Below are 17779 nucleotides of genomic sequence, written 5' to 3'. Positions count from 1 at the left end.
CAGACTGCTTGACAGTGCTTTCTACCCCACTGTAAACACCTAGCACAAGAGAGCCTGTGTTTGGGCTGCCCCACGGGGTCCAGAGGCCAGCTGGGCAGAGTTTGACTAAAGGGAACGACTGGAGAGAGAAGAGCAAGAAGACTAGCAGGACCAGGAGGCAGAGACCCCAGGGGCTGGAGTCTCTTTCTGGATTACCACATCAGTCTAAGGGAGGAGGAGGAGGAGGAGGAGGAGGAGGAGGAGGAGGAGGAGGAGGAGGAGGAGGAGGAGGAAGCAGCCATGACAGGCCTCAGAGGTTCCAGCTGCTCCTGGAGAGCTGAAGACAGAACAGCAAATCAGGCATCTGGATGGAGTGTGAGCTGTGCACCAGACCCCTGCTCCTAGTTCTTGAAACAACCCTGAGAGACAGGTGCTGTTGTCCCTCTGATGTCAGGAAACTGAGGAACAGAGAAGTGAGATAACGTACCTAGGGTTACACAGGTTACAAGTGGTGGAGCTGCAAATTCAGACCCAAGCAAGGTGCTGCTTAGATAGTCTCCATGCTGTCTCAGATGTCCTGGAGTTGCCACTCCCTAGACAACATGTCATATGTAGCAAGCTCAGGGCAATTGTGGGGACGGACTCCTGACACACTGCTTCTTACATACAAGCTGGAATGTAAGAAGGAAGCCTGGTAGGGCCTCCAGAACAGTATGGGATCACCATTTGTTCTCTGTGTAGAACCCATGAGGAGAACAGGGCAGGCAACTTTATTTTGTTTTGTTTTGTTTTGTTTTTGTTTTTCAAGACAGGGTTTTTCTGTGTTACAGCTTCGGTTGTCCTGGAACTCACTCTGTAGCCCAGGCTGGCCTCCGACTCACAGAGATCCACCTGCCTCTGCCTCCCAAGTGCTGGGATTAAAGGCGTACACTACTACCACCACCACACCGACCTCTTTTTTTTTTTTTTTTTTTTAGGACAGATTATGTAGCCCAGGCTGACCTCAAACTCATGATCCTCCTGCCTCAGCTCCCCACATGCTGGGATCATAGACATGCACCACCCCATCTGGGTTTGTTTGTTTTTAACTTGCTCATGTATTAAAGGACTCTTCCCATGTCTTAGCTACCTTAATTTCTTTTTATAATAGCTATATAACATCCCAATTTACAGATATACTATAATTTACTTAATGGCTTCCTGCTGGTGACTTTTAAGCCCTATAGGGTTTTCAGTATTAAATGACGTTGTGGTAAATGTCTTTCAACATAGGTCATTGTATTAGCTGGACTAACATTTCGTAATGTGGGCCCACAGTCATGGACATGAGTTGTTGCATCTGAAGTACCACCCTAGTGAACAAAGATCATTCAACACCTCCAAAGCCCTGGAATACAAGGCTGAGGTTTTAAAAGCCCCACCCCACTTCAGGGAGGACCCTATAGCAAAGGCGAGGTCACAGGCAGAAGAGTTCCTGCTCAGCTTTGTGGGTGCTTTAGGAAGCAGGGTCCCAGGAAGGTGGTATGGAGGAGCTCTGAGCTCAGGGGATACAGCCAAGGTGTGCTTCCTGCCAGCCCAGCCCTGTGCCTGGTGTTCAAGAAGAAATTTGTTTGGAAGAATTATGAGGCTCCCACATTTTCTCCTACACAAAGGAGGAGATCCTGGCTGCACGCCCTTTCCTTTCCTCGCCTTGGCACTCTCTGATTGATGATTGGAAATGATGGCAATACATAAACTATTTTTCTTTTTATTTTATGACCTGGTAATAGCAGTAACATATTTCCAGTAAATGTTTTCTATCGCAATAAAAAAGTTGTAACAAGACTAGAAATGGGTATAGTTAAACCCTAAAGAAATCACACTTTCAGAGCTGTGGATTGAGGTAGCAACTCTGTAAATCATTTAACGTAGGGAAAGAGCTCTCCTTTAAAAAAAAAAAAAAAAAAAGGCAAGATGGGACCAGCAGCTGTCCTGGTTAAGTGCCTGCAGACGGCCTGATGGGATTCGAGCTTTGACCCTTAGGACAGCTGCGTACTTTGACTTCCCGATGCCCAGCCCAGCCCACCCACTGGCTTTGTCGCTTTCTGGGCTGATAATCATCTCAGCCCTGTGATAGATATAGTTTTTTGTTTTTGTTTTTGTTTTTGTTTTTTTAATTCAAAGATCAAAACTGATGTGGGCTGTAGGAAGGTAGTTAGGCCACAGGTCCAGCTCAGACACACCTTTCTCCTCATGACTCCACCACAGGCAGATGACTGGTCACTCCACAGTGGACGTACCCTCTCTGCTGCAGAAGGTAACAAGCCCTGCCTTGGAGTATTGTTGAAGATCCAAAAAGCTGATTTATATAGAAGACTTAGTTAAGGACAGGAAGTTTCTGGTGTTGGTCACAGTCATTGTTATGCCCTGGGAAGGAAGCCATATTTGTTCTCAAACAGAACAGGTTAATAATGTTGTCAGATTTGCCCAGCAATGTGTTGACATTTATCGACGCCTACTTTGTAGTAGACTTTGTGCTATAGGTAATCTTTGATTATTGCATGCTTCTCTCAATCAGCTTACCCACTCAGTGTCAGATAGGAGTCAGGGTTTCATCCTTGTCTTTGTGATTTGAAACACACATTTTAATGCCAGCCTACGTCCACCTCCACCTTCAAGGTTCAGATGCTCACAGAGGCTGGACAACAGCACACAGAAGTAGCAAATAAAAGACTATCACGAGCTTTGCTTCTGGACACCAGGGAAGAGAGCAGTGTTTCCCTCCTACCTGTGGGCAGAGCAGGCTGCCCCTCCTCCTTAGTTAGGCTCTGCTCCACTCCAAAGAATGAAAGGCTCACATTTTGTGTCTTGGATGTGCTCTAAAAATCAGGCATTTGCCAGCCTTTGTCTTTACTTTCTGATGCTAGCTGACACCTTCATTAATGGTCCAGTGCAAGCTTTCTTTTGAGTTAAAAACTACTGTGTAAAAGTGGTTTTGCTATCCTATCAATAATGGTCATAATTTCCCCAATACTCTCATCAGCAGTGAATTGAGTCTTGCAGCAAAGAAATGGGAACCCCAGTGCAGCGGTTGGAAGTGATTTGTCTTGTAGACGGCGTCTTCTTTCAGTAAAATCGGGTCAGTGTGGTGCTACTGGGCCAGATGTAAGCCGGAGACAAATGAGTTGGAGGAAATTGATCATCTGAATCCTTGTGTTGTTTCAGTTACAGTCACTTTTTCATATCTCCTTTTCTTTATTTCCATCTTTAATAAGCTTTAAACATTGTGATCATCAGACAAGTTGTCTCCTTAGTTTGAGGCAGCCCTTAGATGAGGAAGGAATGCCCTGCCCACCTTGGATTGGCCTTCAAGTCACAGATTGGGCAGGGGAGGGTTGTCCATCCAGTACACCTATGCCCATTCCCCCTCGTACCCTGGCCAGCCCCCTAGCTGGGGTTTGTTTATCACACAGACTGGCCCCTTGACCAGTCTGCTCTTCATTGCTATGGAACGTTAATGGGGGCAAAATTGCATTCCCAAACATTTGAACCTGAAGTGGCCAGGGCAGAACTTAGTTGATCTCTGGTGATCGGTTCAATTTAGTTACGATTTTTTGCCATTAGGCTAGGGCTGAATGATGGTGATTTGGTTGAGGCCAAATGTCTGCAGAAAATTGGCTCTCTGATAAGAGTGCTGTTATCAGAGGGGGCTACCTTCTCATTTACATTTAGATGAGTATTGATTATTTATTTACTCAGAGAAGTGAGATTCGTTTCCAATCTTATCTTCTCGTCTCTGCTTGTCAGCAGAAAGAGAGCTGGAGCTCCTGACATCAGGCCAAGATAACAGCACTTTGTAGCAAAGATAAAAGTTGGAATGGGCCTTTTTCTAGTCTTGACTGAAAGGATAAGTTTTAAAAATTAGAACTGATGGGTCATGCTTTCAAAACCTTTCCTGAAGGTTCTGCAGTTTAACTAGGCAAGAGAATTGGCTGATTGCAACAGCTCTGGCCTCTCTTCCTTCGTAATAGGAATTGTGTTTAATTTGATTATATTGGGCTTTTTCACTAAGAGCAAAGTGTATTGGCTTAGAAGGGTCTAAAGTGTGACCTTGTTGTCATGTTAGCTTGTTCTTATTTTATCATTTAAATTCCAGCATTTTCCAGTCTGAGCCTTGGAGGGAGTAGCATAAGCTCCAGTGGTCATCACTTGAATGTAGTCCTATGCTTACATTAAGTCAAGTAAGGATGAGAGCTGCCACCAGAGGAAGAGGCTGGATGAGCAGACACCAAAGACAGGTGCTTTGGGATGGCTGGTGCTGTGTCTACACTCCAGTAGAGATGCCATCAGCTTGTCAGTGACAGCTTTGGCTGTGGGAGTCTCTCAGGATTGAGCTGAGCAGACAAGTTTGGTATGGTGGTCTCCGTCTACCAGCCTCTTCCAGCCCCTGTAGAGTGTCACCAGAGGAATCTCTCCAAACAACTGAGTGTGTCCCCTCACTGTCCTAGTAGTGTGTGCTGCTGTGAGAAAAACTCCAAATCTTGACTAGTGGTCTGCCCCAGCTCCCCCGGTGTCCCTAGGCTGCCCCCAGGCTGCCCCAGATTCATCCAGAGTCTACATAGGTTCTTCAGGACTCTGGAGGAGTGCACTTCCTGGACCTCCCCTCAGGCTTCTAGTCCTCCCTCAAGGCCCAGATCAGATGCTCTCCCCACAGCGAAGAGGAATGACCTGGGTTGACCCACTTCTGATCCCACAGCACCTTGTCACTACCTTGGATAAGAGCAACAGTTGTTCTTGAATTCACCTCCTCAATTCAGCCTTCCTGAGGGGTAAGCTATTGATTACTCATCTCATCTCTTAGCTTGGCACATTATTGATGCTCAAAGATGTCAGATGAGTCTATGAATGGTCACAGCACATTTCCTTTGGTATCTGTACTGTACTTGTTCTCTGAGTTCTGACATTTACTCATTTTCAGACCATATTTGTAGGACCTGAGAGGTCAAGAAACTAGGAGGCCTGGCTACTAAGCAAGTCTCTAATCTTAAATACTGCCTGTAGCTTCAAAAGCAAGCTTTTTAAATGAACTATATACCCTTTTCGCCCCCCACAGTATTGGTCTCACATGAGAAAATATAGACATCTACATTGGTGCCAGCATTCCTAGCCACCATGTGTCCCCCTGACGTGTTAGCCTGTTGCACTCCATGACTAGGGATTACCACTACTTTGTCCGGTGTTTCTGGTTCAGCATTAGCAATAATGGCTCTATCACCCAAGCACTTTGCCAAGCAGAGTTTGTGATCTTCTCACTTCATCCTCACAGCGGACTTGGGAGCAAAGTTTTGTTGGACCCATTTTACAGATAATTAAGTAGTACACCAGAATGCACAGCTAGCAGTGCTCTTCTCCTACAGGGCAAATACCAGGGCTCTCTCCCCCACCCCTGCCCCAAGCCAGCCTTGCCTCTTACTTGCTCATTCTTAGCTTTTTCTGACTATAAGAAACTTTTTTAAGTTGGAGAATGGCAAATAGTTGACATGAAGATGTAACCATGAGCCTTTGACTCTGTCCTTTCCCTCCCACGGGCCAGTCTTAGCATCAGTGGTCAGTTACTTTGTTTATATCCTGCTTCTATCCTAAAAGATTTGAAGTGCAGACCTTATAATAGGATAAAAATGCATTGACCAGTCAACTATATGAAAGGAAAAGGAAAATACAGATTCAATGGCAAAGTGTCCTGAAGAGGAGCTGGCATAGGTACGTATGCCTGAGTCACAGCAGTAAGGTCCACACTGAGTGCCACATTTCCTAATGGGCAGAGGAGAAAAAGAGAGCTATGGTAGATGTTAGTGACAGATTTATGCTAAGCTTTGTGACAGCACAAAAGCAACCAGGTACTTTGAGGAAGACCCACTTCCCGTAGCACCAAGGTCTTCAAAAAAAAAAAAAAAATGCACACTGGTGGGCTACAGGAAGGCTTTCCTGTCTTTTGACTTGAATAGGCGCTTGCTTCCCATCAGGTTTCAGCTCCAGCTGGTTCTCGGCTGTTAAGAAACCATGTACTAAAACCCTTCATGTTTCTGTCAAAGGTCAGAGGGATCAGGGAAAGCATACTGAGTGTGTATCACCAGCCAACAGTTTAAGTGTTACAGCTTGGGAGGGAAAGGTATCCTGACTTTGTCCGGGAGTCAGGGTATACCTACAGCTGTGAAGGGAAGGTATCCTACATACCTAACAGCTGTGAGGAGAAAAGTATCCTGACTTGTCGGGAAGTCAGGCTATACCTGAAGCTGGGGTCCAGTGGGGACGGTCTCCCCATAGGATGTGGCAGTCCTGCTCCTCTTCAAGAGAGCTGTTACAACTGAGCTCTGCTTGCCCCGCCGCCGCCGCCGCCACCACCACCACCACCACCACCACCACCACCACCAGGGAGCTTCACAGCAGAGGTATCCATTTTTTCTCAGTGTTACTTCTGCTTCACTCTGCTAAAGAGGAAACCCTTGCAGAAATGTAACATGCTCCAGCTCCAGCTAAAAGTTGTTACTTCTGCTCTGCTTCCCTAAGGGAGCCTCTCAGCAGAGATTCTGCTCTGCAATGGCAAAAGAAGATCTTCACGCCAAACTCTTTTAAGAGATTTACTTGGGAAGGAGGAATCCAGGAGATTGGCTACCTCTGCCAGCGTGGAGAAGGACAGCTGCCAACTGAACAGGCAGAGGGGCTTATATAGGGCTTCTTAGGGGCAGAGTTTTTCCAGGGAGAAGATTTTCAGGGAGGGAATTGGTCAGATTTCAATCCCCTTGAGTCTGGACAAGCTCAGATTGGCTAGATTTCATGCTCAGGGGATTGGTTGGTTTTCTTCTCAGTGATTAGTTGGTTTCATGTTCATTTAAAGCAGAGTTGGGTCTGGTTCCAGGGCCAGGGTGTGTTTATTTCACTGGCCCTGTTTCCAGGGCCAGGGTGGGTTTCTTTGGCTGGCCCTTTTACCCTACAAATAGACTCTACAGATTTCTGTTTCAGCCAAGAGTCAGAGGGATCAGGGAAAGCACGCTGAGCATGTACCCCAGCCAAAAGACTCTACAGATTTTCTTTGAAGCTTATGTGCTGAGATGTGTGCCTTGGGTCTCCACCCCCACCTGTGTGCTATAGTTTGGCACTTTCTCAAAGCGCCAGAGCAGTACGTTGTTCCTAGACCATTTCATGCTGCAGTAAATCCATCAAAGGAATGGCCAAGCAGGTTCTTATCACTGTAGAGTGACTGCTTCCCAGAGCCTTCCCTTTGTGTTCTGTGCTGTGCACCAGAGGACATGTGCTTCAAGCACAGCTGGGACATTTTAAAACCTGGTTTTGCAAAGGTCGGACACTGCCTTTGCGATCCATGTGCTGTTCAGTATGAAAGCCTTTCCTATTTTATAAAGTCATGTCTTTGGCAAAACATATTCGTAGAAACTGACCCCACAGCTTTTCTTTCATAGATGGCTTTCTGGCTGCTGTCCTTTTATTCCATGACAGCTGTCTGGAAGTCAGACACACAGTTGATGGAGATGTAGTTTGGTATATAGTGGACAAAGGTTATGTTAATATGTGGGCCTGGGCCTCACCAGCATACATCCTAGGCCCACCGCTCCCCAAGGGATGTGGAGCAGATTCTCAGCTCTGAGTCCCAGTTCCATCCCCTGTTAAATGGGATTCATGCTCTTTACTTCTCAAGGTATCTCAAGAATAAATGAGATGATCTGTAGGGAAGGCCTAAATCAGTCGCTGATACAGAGTGAGCCTTGGAGTGATGGTGGATGATCAGAGTTATGAACCTTCCTTCACCCCATTTCAGATTTGGGATAGGAATGGTGATGGCACACCCTTAAACAGAATTAGTGTTCTAGTTTGCCTCTCTGTTGCTGTGATAGAGCACCATGACTAGAAACAGCTTAAGAAAGGAAGTAGGAAGTACATGGTTCCTAAGTGCCAGAGTTGATAGTGGCTGGAAAGGCATGGCAGCAGGACCAGGAAGCTGAAAGATCACATCTCAATGGCACACAGGAAACAGAGAAAGAACCTGTTGTTGGTTGTTTTTTTTTTTTTTTTTTTCTTCTTTTGGGGGGCCCACCACCCAACTCCCAAATAAATCACACATGGAGGCTTATTATTACTTATAAATGCCCAGCCTTAGCTTGGCTTGTTTCTAGCCAGCTTTCCTTAACTTTAAATTATCCCATCTATCTTTTGCCTCTGGGCTTTTCCTGTTCTCTTACTTCTGTAAATCTTACTCTTGCTCCATGGCTTGCTGTGTAACTGGGTGGCTGGGTGGCTGGCCCCTGGAGTCCTGCTCCTTCTCTGGCTACTTCTTTCTTCTCCTAGATTTCTCCTTCTATATATTCTCTCTGTCTGCCAGCCCCGCCATCCTTTCTTCTGCCTTGCTATTGGCCATTCAGCTCTTTATTAGACCATCAGGTGTTTTAGACAGGCACAGTAACACAGCTTCACAGAGTTAAACAAATGCAACATAAACAAAAGTAACACATCTTAAAATAATATTCTACAATAAGAACCAAAAATGTGGTAAGGCTATAAATTCTCAAAGTCCATCCCTAGCAATATACTTCCTGCAGTAAGGCTCCACATCCTAAAAGTTACATAGCTTTCCCAGAACCACTGACTGGGGACTATGTCATGAGCCTATGGGAAACATGTCTCATTCAAAACCTGCCACAGTCAGTATGTCAGACACCATACAGCTCTTGGCCCATGGATTCTTCAGACAGCCCTCTGAGGTTGATGCTATTATCATCCCCATATTACAGATGAAGAAACAGACAGGAGGTTAAATAAGTTGGCAACATCATAAACTAAATGGCTCAACCAGGACCTGGACCAAGGCAATTGAGCCCAGCCTAAGCTGTCTTGCTTCTCACTTGGGTCCAGTATGCTCTCATTACATGCAATTTATTGATCTGGCCATTTTCTGGGAGGGTGAGTGAAGTCTTCCTCTGCAAGATCTCTTATCCAGGCTCCTTGTAAGAATTTAGGGCTTGAGTCACATCCAAAAGCCAATACCTATCAGCTCCTCACCAAGTTCAGAAATGGTTTACAGCGTATTCCTTCCTTTCTAGGAACAGTAGGGGCACCCAGAACAGACAGCAACCCATAGTGGAGTTTACTTTCCACAAACTCAGAGCAATAGGAGGGTTCTTAAAGACGGCTGTGGGCAAGGTAGCTCACTGATAAAGGATGTGTGTGATGGAAGGAGAAAACCAGCTCCTCCACGTTGTCCTCTGGCTTTTACATACTGGGCCTGAGATGTAGGCATCACCACTGTGTGTGTGTAGTTTTGTTGTTTTTATTTCATGAAAGAAAGGTGGAAAGGTCTTCTTAGAAAGAAAGATAAGGAGCTCTCCTCTCCATATTGCCATGGACCACAGCACAGCCCTAGCTCTGGGTATGGGTGAGATCATAGGGGCCAGTATTGCCATGAACCACAGCATAGCCCTAGCTCAGAGTGTTGATGAGTTCATTAAAATAAATATTTTAGATCATTTTCATTTTGAATTCATATAAACCACAAGTTAAGTGATTCCAAACCAGAAGAATCTACAAATCTACAAAAATCTATATTTATGATGTAAGCTGTGGCCTCTGTAATTAGCCAGTAATTTATAGTTTGCAGGAGGAGGAAAGGCTCAAGGCTCAGGAGTGATAAATCCTGAAAGACCTTGGGCCTTATTCCCCCCACCCCTTTCTGCTTCTTACCCTGTGATCTTGGGCAGGTTTCTTCATGGGGTCTTGTCTGTGAGATGGGCTGCTGAGGCTGCCTTGCAGGTCCAGTGAGGAGTAGAGTGTGTGCACTTGGTCCACGGTAGGCAAGTAGTAGAAACAAGAGAAAGTCCTAGATAGAAGCCATGTGAAGAAGATGCATGCTGGTTTTAATAGAAGAATCTGAACACAAAGACTCTTGAGAGTGTGCCTAGGAGTTGGTTTCAGGACAAGGGGCCCTTAGCTCCCCTTACTTCCCTAGAAATTTTAAAATTTGCCTAAAATTCCCTCTGTGGCAGCAGGCCTTGGTTCCCAGTGGGCAGGAAAGGGGGCTGGGCACACAGGCCAGCCACCAGTCTGCAGGGTGATTTAGGATGAAACTGCCTAAATGGATCCGTTTCAGGTGAAATTATTGCACGTGAAAGGCTCTTCCAAGTTCTACAATGTGTAGTAATTACAGTAGTCTCAGGAAAAAAATGACATAGTAAGAAATTGGAAAATTTCTAGGTGTATGCAACATTTTAAGTTATAAAAATAACCTTTATTATATGGAAATTTAAAAAATACAGGACAACACAAAGGAAAAATAAAGTCATGTATAATCCCCATTATTACAGTGTAACTATAGTTCACATTTTAGAAACAGCTTTCTTATTCTATACTTTTACATATATATTTTTACAACTATAATTATTCTATAAAAATTGTGCCTTAGGGGTTTTTTGCAAAATAGCATACTATAAACATGTTTTATAATATTAAATATCTTAGAATTACTTTTAATGTCTCTGAAGTATTCAACAATATTTTATTTAGTAAGTTCTCTGTTATCAAATCTAAGTTGTTCCCAAATTTTGAGTGTCATAAAACCATCAATAGTAGTATCTTGGGTTCGGGGATTGCTTCTAGGACCTTTGTCAGCACCAGAATCTGCAGGTGCTCAGACCCCTCTTATAAATGGTGTAGTGTTGCCAGGTGGTGGTGGGGGGCTGTGCACGCCTTTAATCCCAGCACTGGAGAGGCAGAGCCAGGTGAATCTCTGTGAGTTCAAGGCCAGCCTGATCCAGGACAGGCACCAAACTACACAGACAACCCTGTCTCGAAAAACCAATTGATTGATTGATTGATTAATTGATTAATAAGTGGTATGGTGTTTGCATAGCACACTCTCCCATAGACTGGTCTCTGGAGTACATGTAGTGCCTGGCACAGTGCAGACTCAGTGTGGGTAGTTGCTGCGTGGATGATGAAGAATGGTAAGAAATAATCAGTCTACTGTAGACACAACTTTTCCCAAGTGTTTTCAGTCTGCAGTGGTTGAATACACACAACATGGATTCAGGGGGCCGATGGTTATAATTAAACTTTCTACCTATATCCCACTGCAAATTTATAAAGTGGATGCATGGCTCTAACACATTGCTTCTAGGGTGTTGGGAATAGAAACCCAGATTCTTCCAGGAGCTCTGCACTGCCCCTGCTGCCATCCTCAATTCTCACACTTCCTTATAGCTGGCCAAACACACTTTTCAGAGTCAGAGTAAAGAGAGTTTCCTGTGCCTCTCACCTTTTTAATAACCACAAGCAAATTACAGGCACAATTTTGAATCTGACTTTTTGACCATTAGTGTTATCTGAGAACAACGTTCCTATTTAGGTTAACAAAGAAGTAGTGAACAAATGTATAAAATGTCTGATGTCTTTTCAGACCTGCCATAACTCTTAGGTGCAGTGGGATGGGTAGAATTCTTGGTTGCCAGGATACTGAACCCATGTGTCTAATGTTTCCACAGATGTCTCAGTAAAAGCATGAACAGCTGATAGCTGCTACCTTTTCATTACCAAACCCAGAGCCTGAGCTTCACTCTGTGACTTTCATGTTTTTTATTTCTTTGACATTCTTGAGCTATCATAGAGTTCTACACATACCTTATTCCTGATTGAAATTGTGTGTGCAGTGATAATTATAAGTACCTTGGCAGCAGTTCCTCGTGTGAAGTCTGATTTCTAAGCCAGTAGGTGTTTTTGTTTGTTTGTTTGTTTGTTTGTTTGAGACAAGGTCTCTCTACATAGCCCTAGGTTTCCTGGAACTAGCTCTGTAGACCAGGGTGGTCTCAGTCTGATAGAGATCCACCTGCCTCTGCCTCCTGAGTACTGGGATTAAAAGGTGTGCGCCACCATGCCAGCTCTGAGTCAGTGTTTTATCCATATTATCTTGGTCTTCATTGTACTCATTGAGGTGTAAGGTCCAGAGATGGGTCCAAAGAGGATGGTAACCGGTTCCACAACAAGAAATGAGGCGATTGTGTGCCTCCAGTTCATTCTGACTCAAACCTCTTACATAGTGTGGGAAGAGCTAAAAACGGTAAGAAAAGCCCGTTTCTGCCATCTTGGAGTCAAATGTTAACGTTTTCGGCTTTCCCTGATGTATGGTAATTTCTGAGTGTTACATTCACCATTTCAGACTTCCTCCCCTCCTCCTGCCCCTTTGATCTTCCAGGCCCACAGTACCGCCTGGAGAAGCAGAGTGAACCTAACGTCGCAGTGGACCTGGAGAGCACGCTGGAGAGCCAGAACGCCTGGGAGTTCTGCCTGGTCCGAGAAAACAGTACGTTGGCTACCTCGCTCTGTGCTGCTTTGTCTGTTGCAAACATGCTTAGGAGTGAGGTGGTTGAGAGCACTTGCTGGTCTGGCTTCCCTAAGCAGATGAAAAGTGACTGTTTTCCATGGCAGACCACGGCTCCCTTGTGTGTGTCCTAAAGCAAAATGATAGATTCTGTGCTATTTGGTAGTTTGCATCCTGTTTAGCACTCTGGGATTAATATTTTGCTCTTGAACTACATCTTCCTAATTTTGGAACAACCCTGGAAACGGCTTAGAAACAAGAGGCTCTTTCTCAGGCAAAGGCTCTTTTGTGTATACAGCAACTGGCCTTGTCAGTGTCAACTGCTTGACATCATGTTTTAGAAAAGTCTAGCCACTTGAATAGTCTCAGCACAAGGCGTCACAGTGACTCCAAGTACCACACTGAGATGTGGATTTCTTTCCTTCCTGTCTCCAGTTTTTCTGAGTTGTGAGGTGTTGTCACACCTCTGCTAGATGTTTCCTGAACAGAAGGAGGGGACCTGCCCACAGCACTCATGCTCCAGAACTGTTTCTTCTGCTCTTTACTTCTTTCTCGCTAGCTCGTCCTTGTCCTTGTCTCAGCTTAAGTGTCACATCTGCAGTCCTGTCACCCAGACCTGCTCATTCTCATCTGCTTAATCACTGGCTGGTGTCTACCTCCCCCACTGGATTATAAATCTGCAAGGGCATTCCTGGCCCATTAACTCAACAGCCTGCTAAAGACTACATACTCTAGGAAAATAGACCAGATGAGTGAGTGAATAAAAGATCTTTAGTCCTGCCACTGACTCTTACCACAGACCAGACTGCCACTCCTTGACCAGAACCCTTGGCTACCTCTTCTGGAACAGCATCCACACATTTACCAATAATGGGAAGTGTACTTTGGGCATTCAGTGCAAGCTCTCAAATAAAAGTTGATGGCCTCACCATCTGCATCTGGTTATAAGAATCCTGTGTAAGAATATACAGAATTAAAAATCAGTGATGCCTAAAATAGTCTAAAGACACTTTAGATAAATAGTGTGTGCTCTCTCAAGAATCTAATATACAAGTATTTTTATGCAAAATCTGATGCTCTCTCCTTACCAAATAAAGCAGATATTTCAGAAGTATTCCTCCAGGACTGGGCATGGGGGTGTGCAGCTGTTATCAGCATGTGGGAGGCTCAGGCAGAAGGGTCAGGAGTTGAAGGCCATCATCAGCTACATGAGTCTAAGGCTAACTTAAGAAACGTAAGACCATATCTCAACTAAAATAAAAAAATAAATAAGTCCTCAAAGGTGGGGAGGATCCAAGGATGTTGACATCCTTAGATGCTGGTGACAGCAGAGGAATCTAATATATATGATAGCTAGATGTATAAGAGGCCTAAGAATATTTTATACACAATTCCACTTTGGGGAATCTACCCTGAGAAAAGACCTAAAATGCAATAAATATTTATGTACAGTGTTGTTTCTGTCTCCGATCAAGAAAGTCACAGCTTAAGTTCTGTCCCTATATTGGGGGGTTTATGCAGTTTCTTAATATACTGACTGATGACAATAAAATTAGCCTAGAAATCAAGAAAAGGGAGAGAAATTTTGCATGCATTTGGAAATTGAGAAGTAAGCTTCTGAGCCTGTGCGTGAAAAAGAAATAATAAAAGGAATTAGAGACTATTGGGGAGGACATAGCTTAGTGATAGAATGCTGGCCTAGCATGTGTGAGAACTTGGGTTCAGTTCCTAGTGGTGCAAAGCAAACAAAACAAGAAGGAAACATTCCAGAGTTTTGGGTATGGCTATAGCAGCATGTATGGAGTGTGGCAGCCTTCAGGTCTATATATTACAAAAGAATAGTAATGAACTGAACATTCAGCTAAAAAAGAAAACAGAAAAGAAAACCTAAGAGATCAAAAGGACAGAGGGAGGCAGCAAAGACCAGAAATCACTGAGCTAGGAAACTCAGAAACACCAAAGGACTCATGAAATCAGTAAACCTCTTTTGAAATGGATCAAAGTCAAGGAAGAAAAGTATCACAGAAACATGGGTAGTAACAGGCATGAAAAGAAAACACATGACAGATCCCACAGTCATTAAACATGTAGCACAGGGGCGTATGTGTGCGCGCATGTGTATGTCTGTGTAAGCTCCCTTGCCTGTACAGGTGCATGGGAAGCCATTGCCTGGGTCTCACTGCTTTGTCTGCCTGGCCATTGGGGCCCAGGGGTCCTACTGCCTCTGGTCCTCACACTTGCACAGCTGGCGCTTGCTTCATCACCCGCTCAGCCATCTCTCCAGCCCAGACACTCCACTGTAACAATTTGGAAAGTGTAGATGAAAAGAATGAATTCCTGAAAAAAAAAAAAAAGTCAACATCAAAATTGGTGCAAAAGAAATGGGAATGTTCTGGTCAATTTTGAAAATTTGAATTAGCGATTGAAAACTTTCCATGGAGAGAACCCAAGCAAGCCATGGTGATACACTTGAGAATAAAGAAGCCCAGTCCCACCTACTGCTCCAGAGAGATGGCCCTGGAGCTTATGAAAAACATGAGGCAAGTGTGGCCTTGGTGCTACCCCAGTAATGACTACACAAGACAGAAACATTTAGACTAGTCTTAGATCCAAAAATCCCAACAAATGGGTAACACACCAAGTCCAACATTTAATTAGAAGAATCACATCCCATTGTCAAGTGGGTTTACTCTAGAATGCAGAATTGGTGATTTGCTGCAGTAATAGTAAAAGGAGAAAAAGTAGGTACAGAGTTTTATTTATCTATCTTTAGTTATTATTTCTGCCATTAAAAGTTGTGTTTAGGAGTTAGCTCAGCAGATAAGAGTGTTTGTTGCTCACACAGAGGACCTGGATTTGGTTCCTAACACTTAAGTCTGGCCCCTCACAATAGCCTGTAACCCCAGCTTCTGACCTCTTAGAGCACCTGCACACAGGTGTTTGTGTACACGTATACACCTGCACACACATGTTTGTGCATACATACACACACAAATAAGTAAACAAAGTATTTAAAAATAAGTTGTGTTTAGCAAGTTCAGTGATGAGAGCAGTCATGTTGCTAACACCAAAGGGAAGAAATGGCAGGAATGCACTATGACTCATACAGATGCTCCCAGTGCATGGAAATAGAGCTAGCAATGCAGTGAGTGCAGGAATGAGTGCAGGAATGAGCTTGAAATGGCTGTCTCTGCTTGGTGGGATTCCAGGTCATTCATTTTCCTTTCTCTTGGTTCATACTTACACATTCTAAAATTTCTAAAAGAAGGGAAGTGAACGTGACATGAAGGCAGATTCTCATGGAAACACATCTTGGTGTAACACTTCCTGTGGTGCTCCTTCTGAGATAACTCATAGCACCGTGCCATGGAGTGTCAGAGGAAGAGCTACACAGCTGTCACTTGCTGCCCCTTCCGCCTGATCATTGCATTCTGTCTCCATTGTTCCTGTCCTTCTCAGAAGACTGTCTTGGACATACTTGGGCAAATGATTGACCAGTAGGAACCTCATAGAGGATTCTGTTTCATAGTGTTGACTTCCCAGTAAGTCACAAATAAGAGACTGTGCTTACTTATTAGTATCTTGGTAATTGTTTTGGGTATGTTCACACTTTTACTTGTAAAAAGTTTTTTTCTTCTTCTTCAGGAAAGCAAAGTGTAGGAATTACCTTTGTTTCTCCTCCCAGAGATAGCAGGTATCTTTCCAGAGCTGGGCTGTACACATTCACGTGTAAGTGAATAGTTGTGTGCACATGCATGTATACATGCACGAACTCATGTTTGTATTCCCTCCTTAAAAACACAAAGGATGACTTGCTGCATTGTTATCTTATCATCTTAGTGATGCACTATAGGTTACTCTGCATTGTTTCACACACTTTACGTGGAAATTCTGTGTTCCTAAACTGCTGCTGTTACTCCGTAGCATATATCATTCAGATTGCTTTTGGTTTTAAAGTGAGGCCCAAGTTTCTGTGTTAAGAAGAAAAACAAGCTGTGAGGATCAGTGACTGAAGCTTTGGCACCTAGGCCCTAGCTCACACTCCAAAGCTTCCTCCAATTGGGCCGCCTTTCCAAGCCCTAGCACCACTTTCTCCAAGGTTCCAGTTCTGGTGTTGTGAGTCAAAACCATTAGGAATGAAAGAACCCCCACCAGTGTTTATAAATGATAAAGGCAGAAAGTAGTTGAATGCAATGGACTAGTGTGACTTGGCTGTTTTAAAATAGGTGCAAATTATGAAAAACAGTTTATTATTTTCATAGAAAATGTTTAAAAGACTAACTGTAGAGTTCCCAACTAAGAACTATATATTGTTGTCTATTAGCCATCTACTACTAAGAAGTTCAATCAACATAACAATATTTCATTCTTCCATTTTTTTTTTTTTCTGGAGCTTAGGATTGAACCCAGGGCCTTGCAATTGCTAGGCAAGTGCTCTACCACTGAGCTAAATCCCCAACCCATAAACAATATTTCAAAACTAATTGTTTGTTTGTTTTTTCTCACTGTTTTTGGGATGTTTGATTAGGCCAAGCTCATTACCCTTCAAGAGCTATGTACAATGGGAGCCAAGTGGAGTTCATGCATTATAGCACACATTGGAGAATGTGCTTTCCTGTCCATGGTGCTCACAGGAGTCAGTGTAGTCTCATCTAAGGTTCTTAGGATAGTACCTGGTGCATATTATCCATCAGGGGATGTTGGCTTTAACTAAGAAATAATGGTAGGACAGCCTCTGTGGCTAGTAGAGCATTGGGGCACAGGTATGTGGTGGTCAGGAACCATGGAGCTATCAGAGCCTTTGCCAAGATAGAGAGAGAAGGTAGTGACCTAGAATTGAGGACCAACAGAATTTTAGAAGCAAAGTACTTTCTGCTGTCCCAGAATGAGGTTCACTTTATAAGTAACATCATTGGACTGGAAAAATAATAATGATAATGTAGATAGCAGCCTTTTAGTTTTTCTTCAGAGGCATGACATTTTTTGAAACAACCACACCCAACAGTGTTTTAGAGTTGTTTATCGAGGCCTACTGTTACAGAATCTTGAACTAGACATTTTCTAAGTGCTTCCTCACATTTTCTCCTATAGACATTATTCTCATTGTGAGGAGACTTTTCCAAAGCCAGCCAGATAGTAACCATGTAGCACCAAAACCTGAAGTCAACCCTCTGATTCCAAAGCCCACTCTAAGATAACCTAAACTTTGGATCCTGAAAATGATTGTGCTGATGGTCTCTGTGAGAGAGAGGCTTGCACATGGACTGACGTGACAAGTTTCTGCCTAGGGACTGAGCGCTCACATTTGTGCTTGGATCTCAGCCTGAATAAGAATGTGACAAGCCAGAGTCCTTGAGCTCTCCAGTTTGGATCCTTGTCTCATAATCTACTGCGTCCTTCAGCCAACTGTCTGCTCGGAACTGGAAGCAGACCAGACAAAAACAG

At 43.9% G+C, this 17779-nt stretch overlaps 1 protein-coding gene across 4 annotated transcripts in view; it reads left to right on the top strand.

Moving 5' to 3' along the window:
* Mapkap1 (MAPK associated protein 1) overlaps window positions 1–17779 on the top strand; it is a 207119-nt gene that overhangs the window by 134609 nt on the left and 54731 nt on the right. For all 4 annotated transcript variants that reach the window (XM_036185132.1, XM_036185133.1, XM_036185130.1 and 1 more), the window contains exon 8: window positions 12209–12316. In XM_036185132.1, the coding sequence (XP_036041025.1) occupies window positions 12209–12316 (108 nt within the window). The remainder of the gene's footprint in view (window positions 1–12208; window positions 12317–17779) is intronic.

Source organism: Onychomys torridus, chromosome 4 (assembly GCF_903995425.1).
Source record: "Onychomys torridus chromosome 4, mOncTor1.1, whole genome shotgun sequence".
NCBI classification, from domain to species: Eukaryota; Metazoa; Chordata; class Mammalia; order Rodentia; family Cricetidae; genus Onychomys; species Onychomys torridus.
The sequence above is the reverse complement of the archived record's forward strand: the minus strand, read 5'-3'. Positions and strand labels throughout refer to the sequence as shown.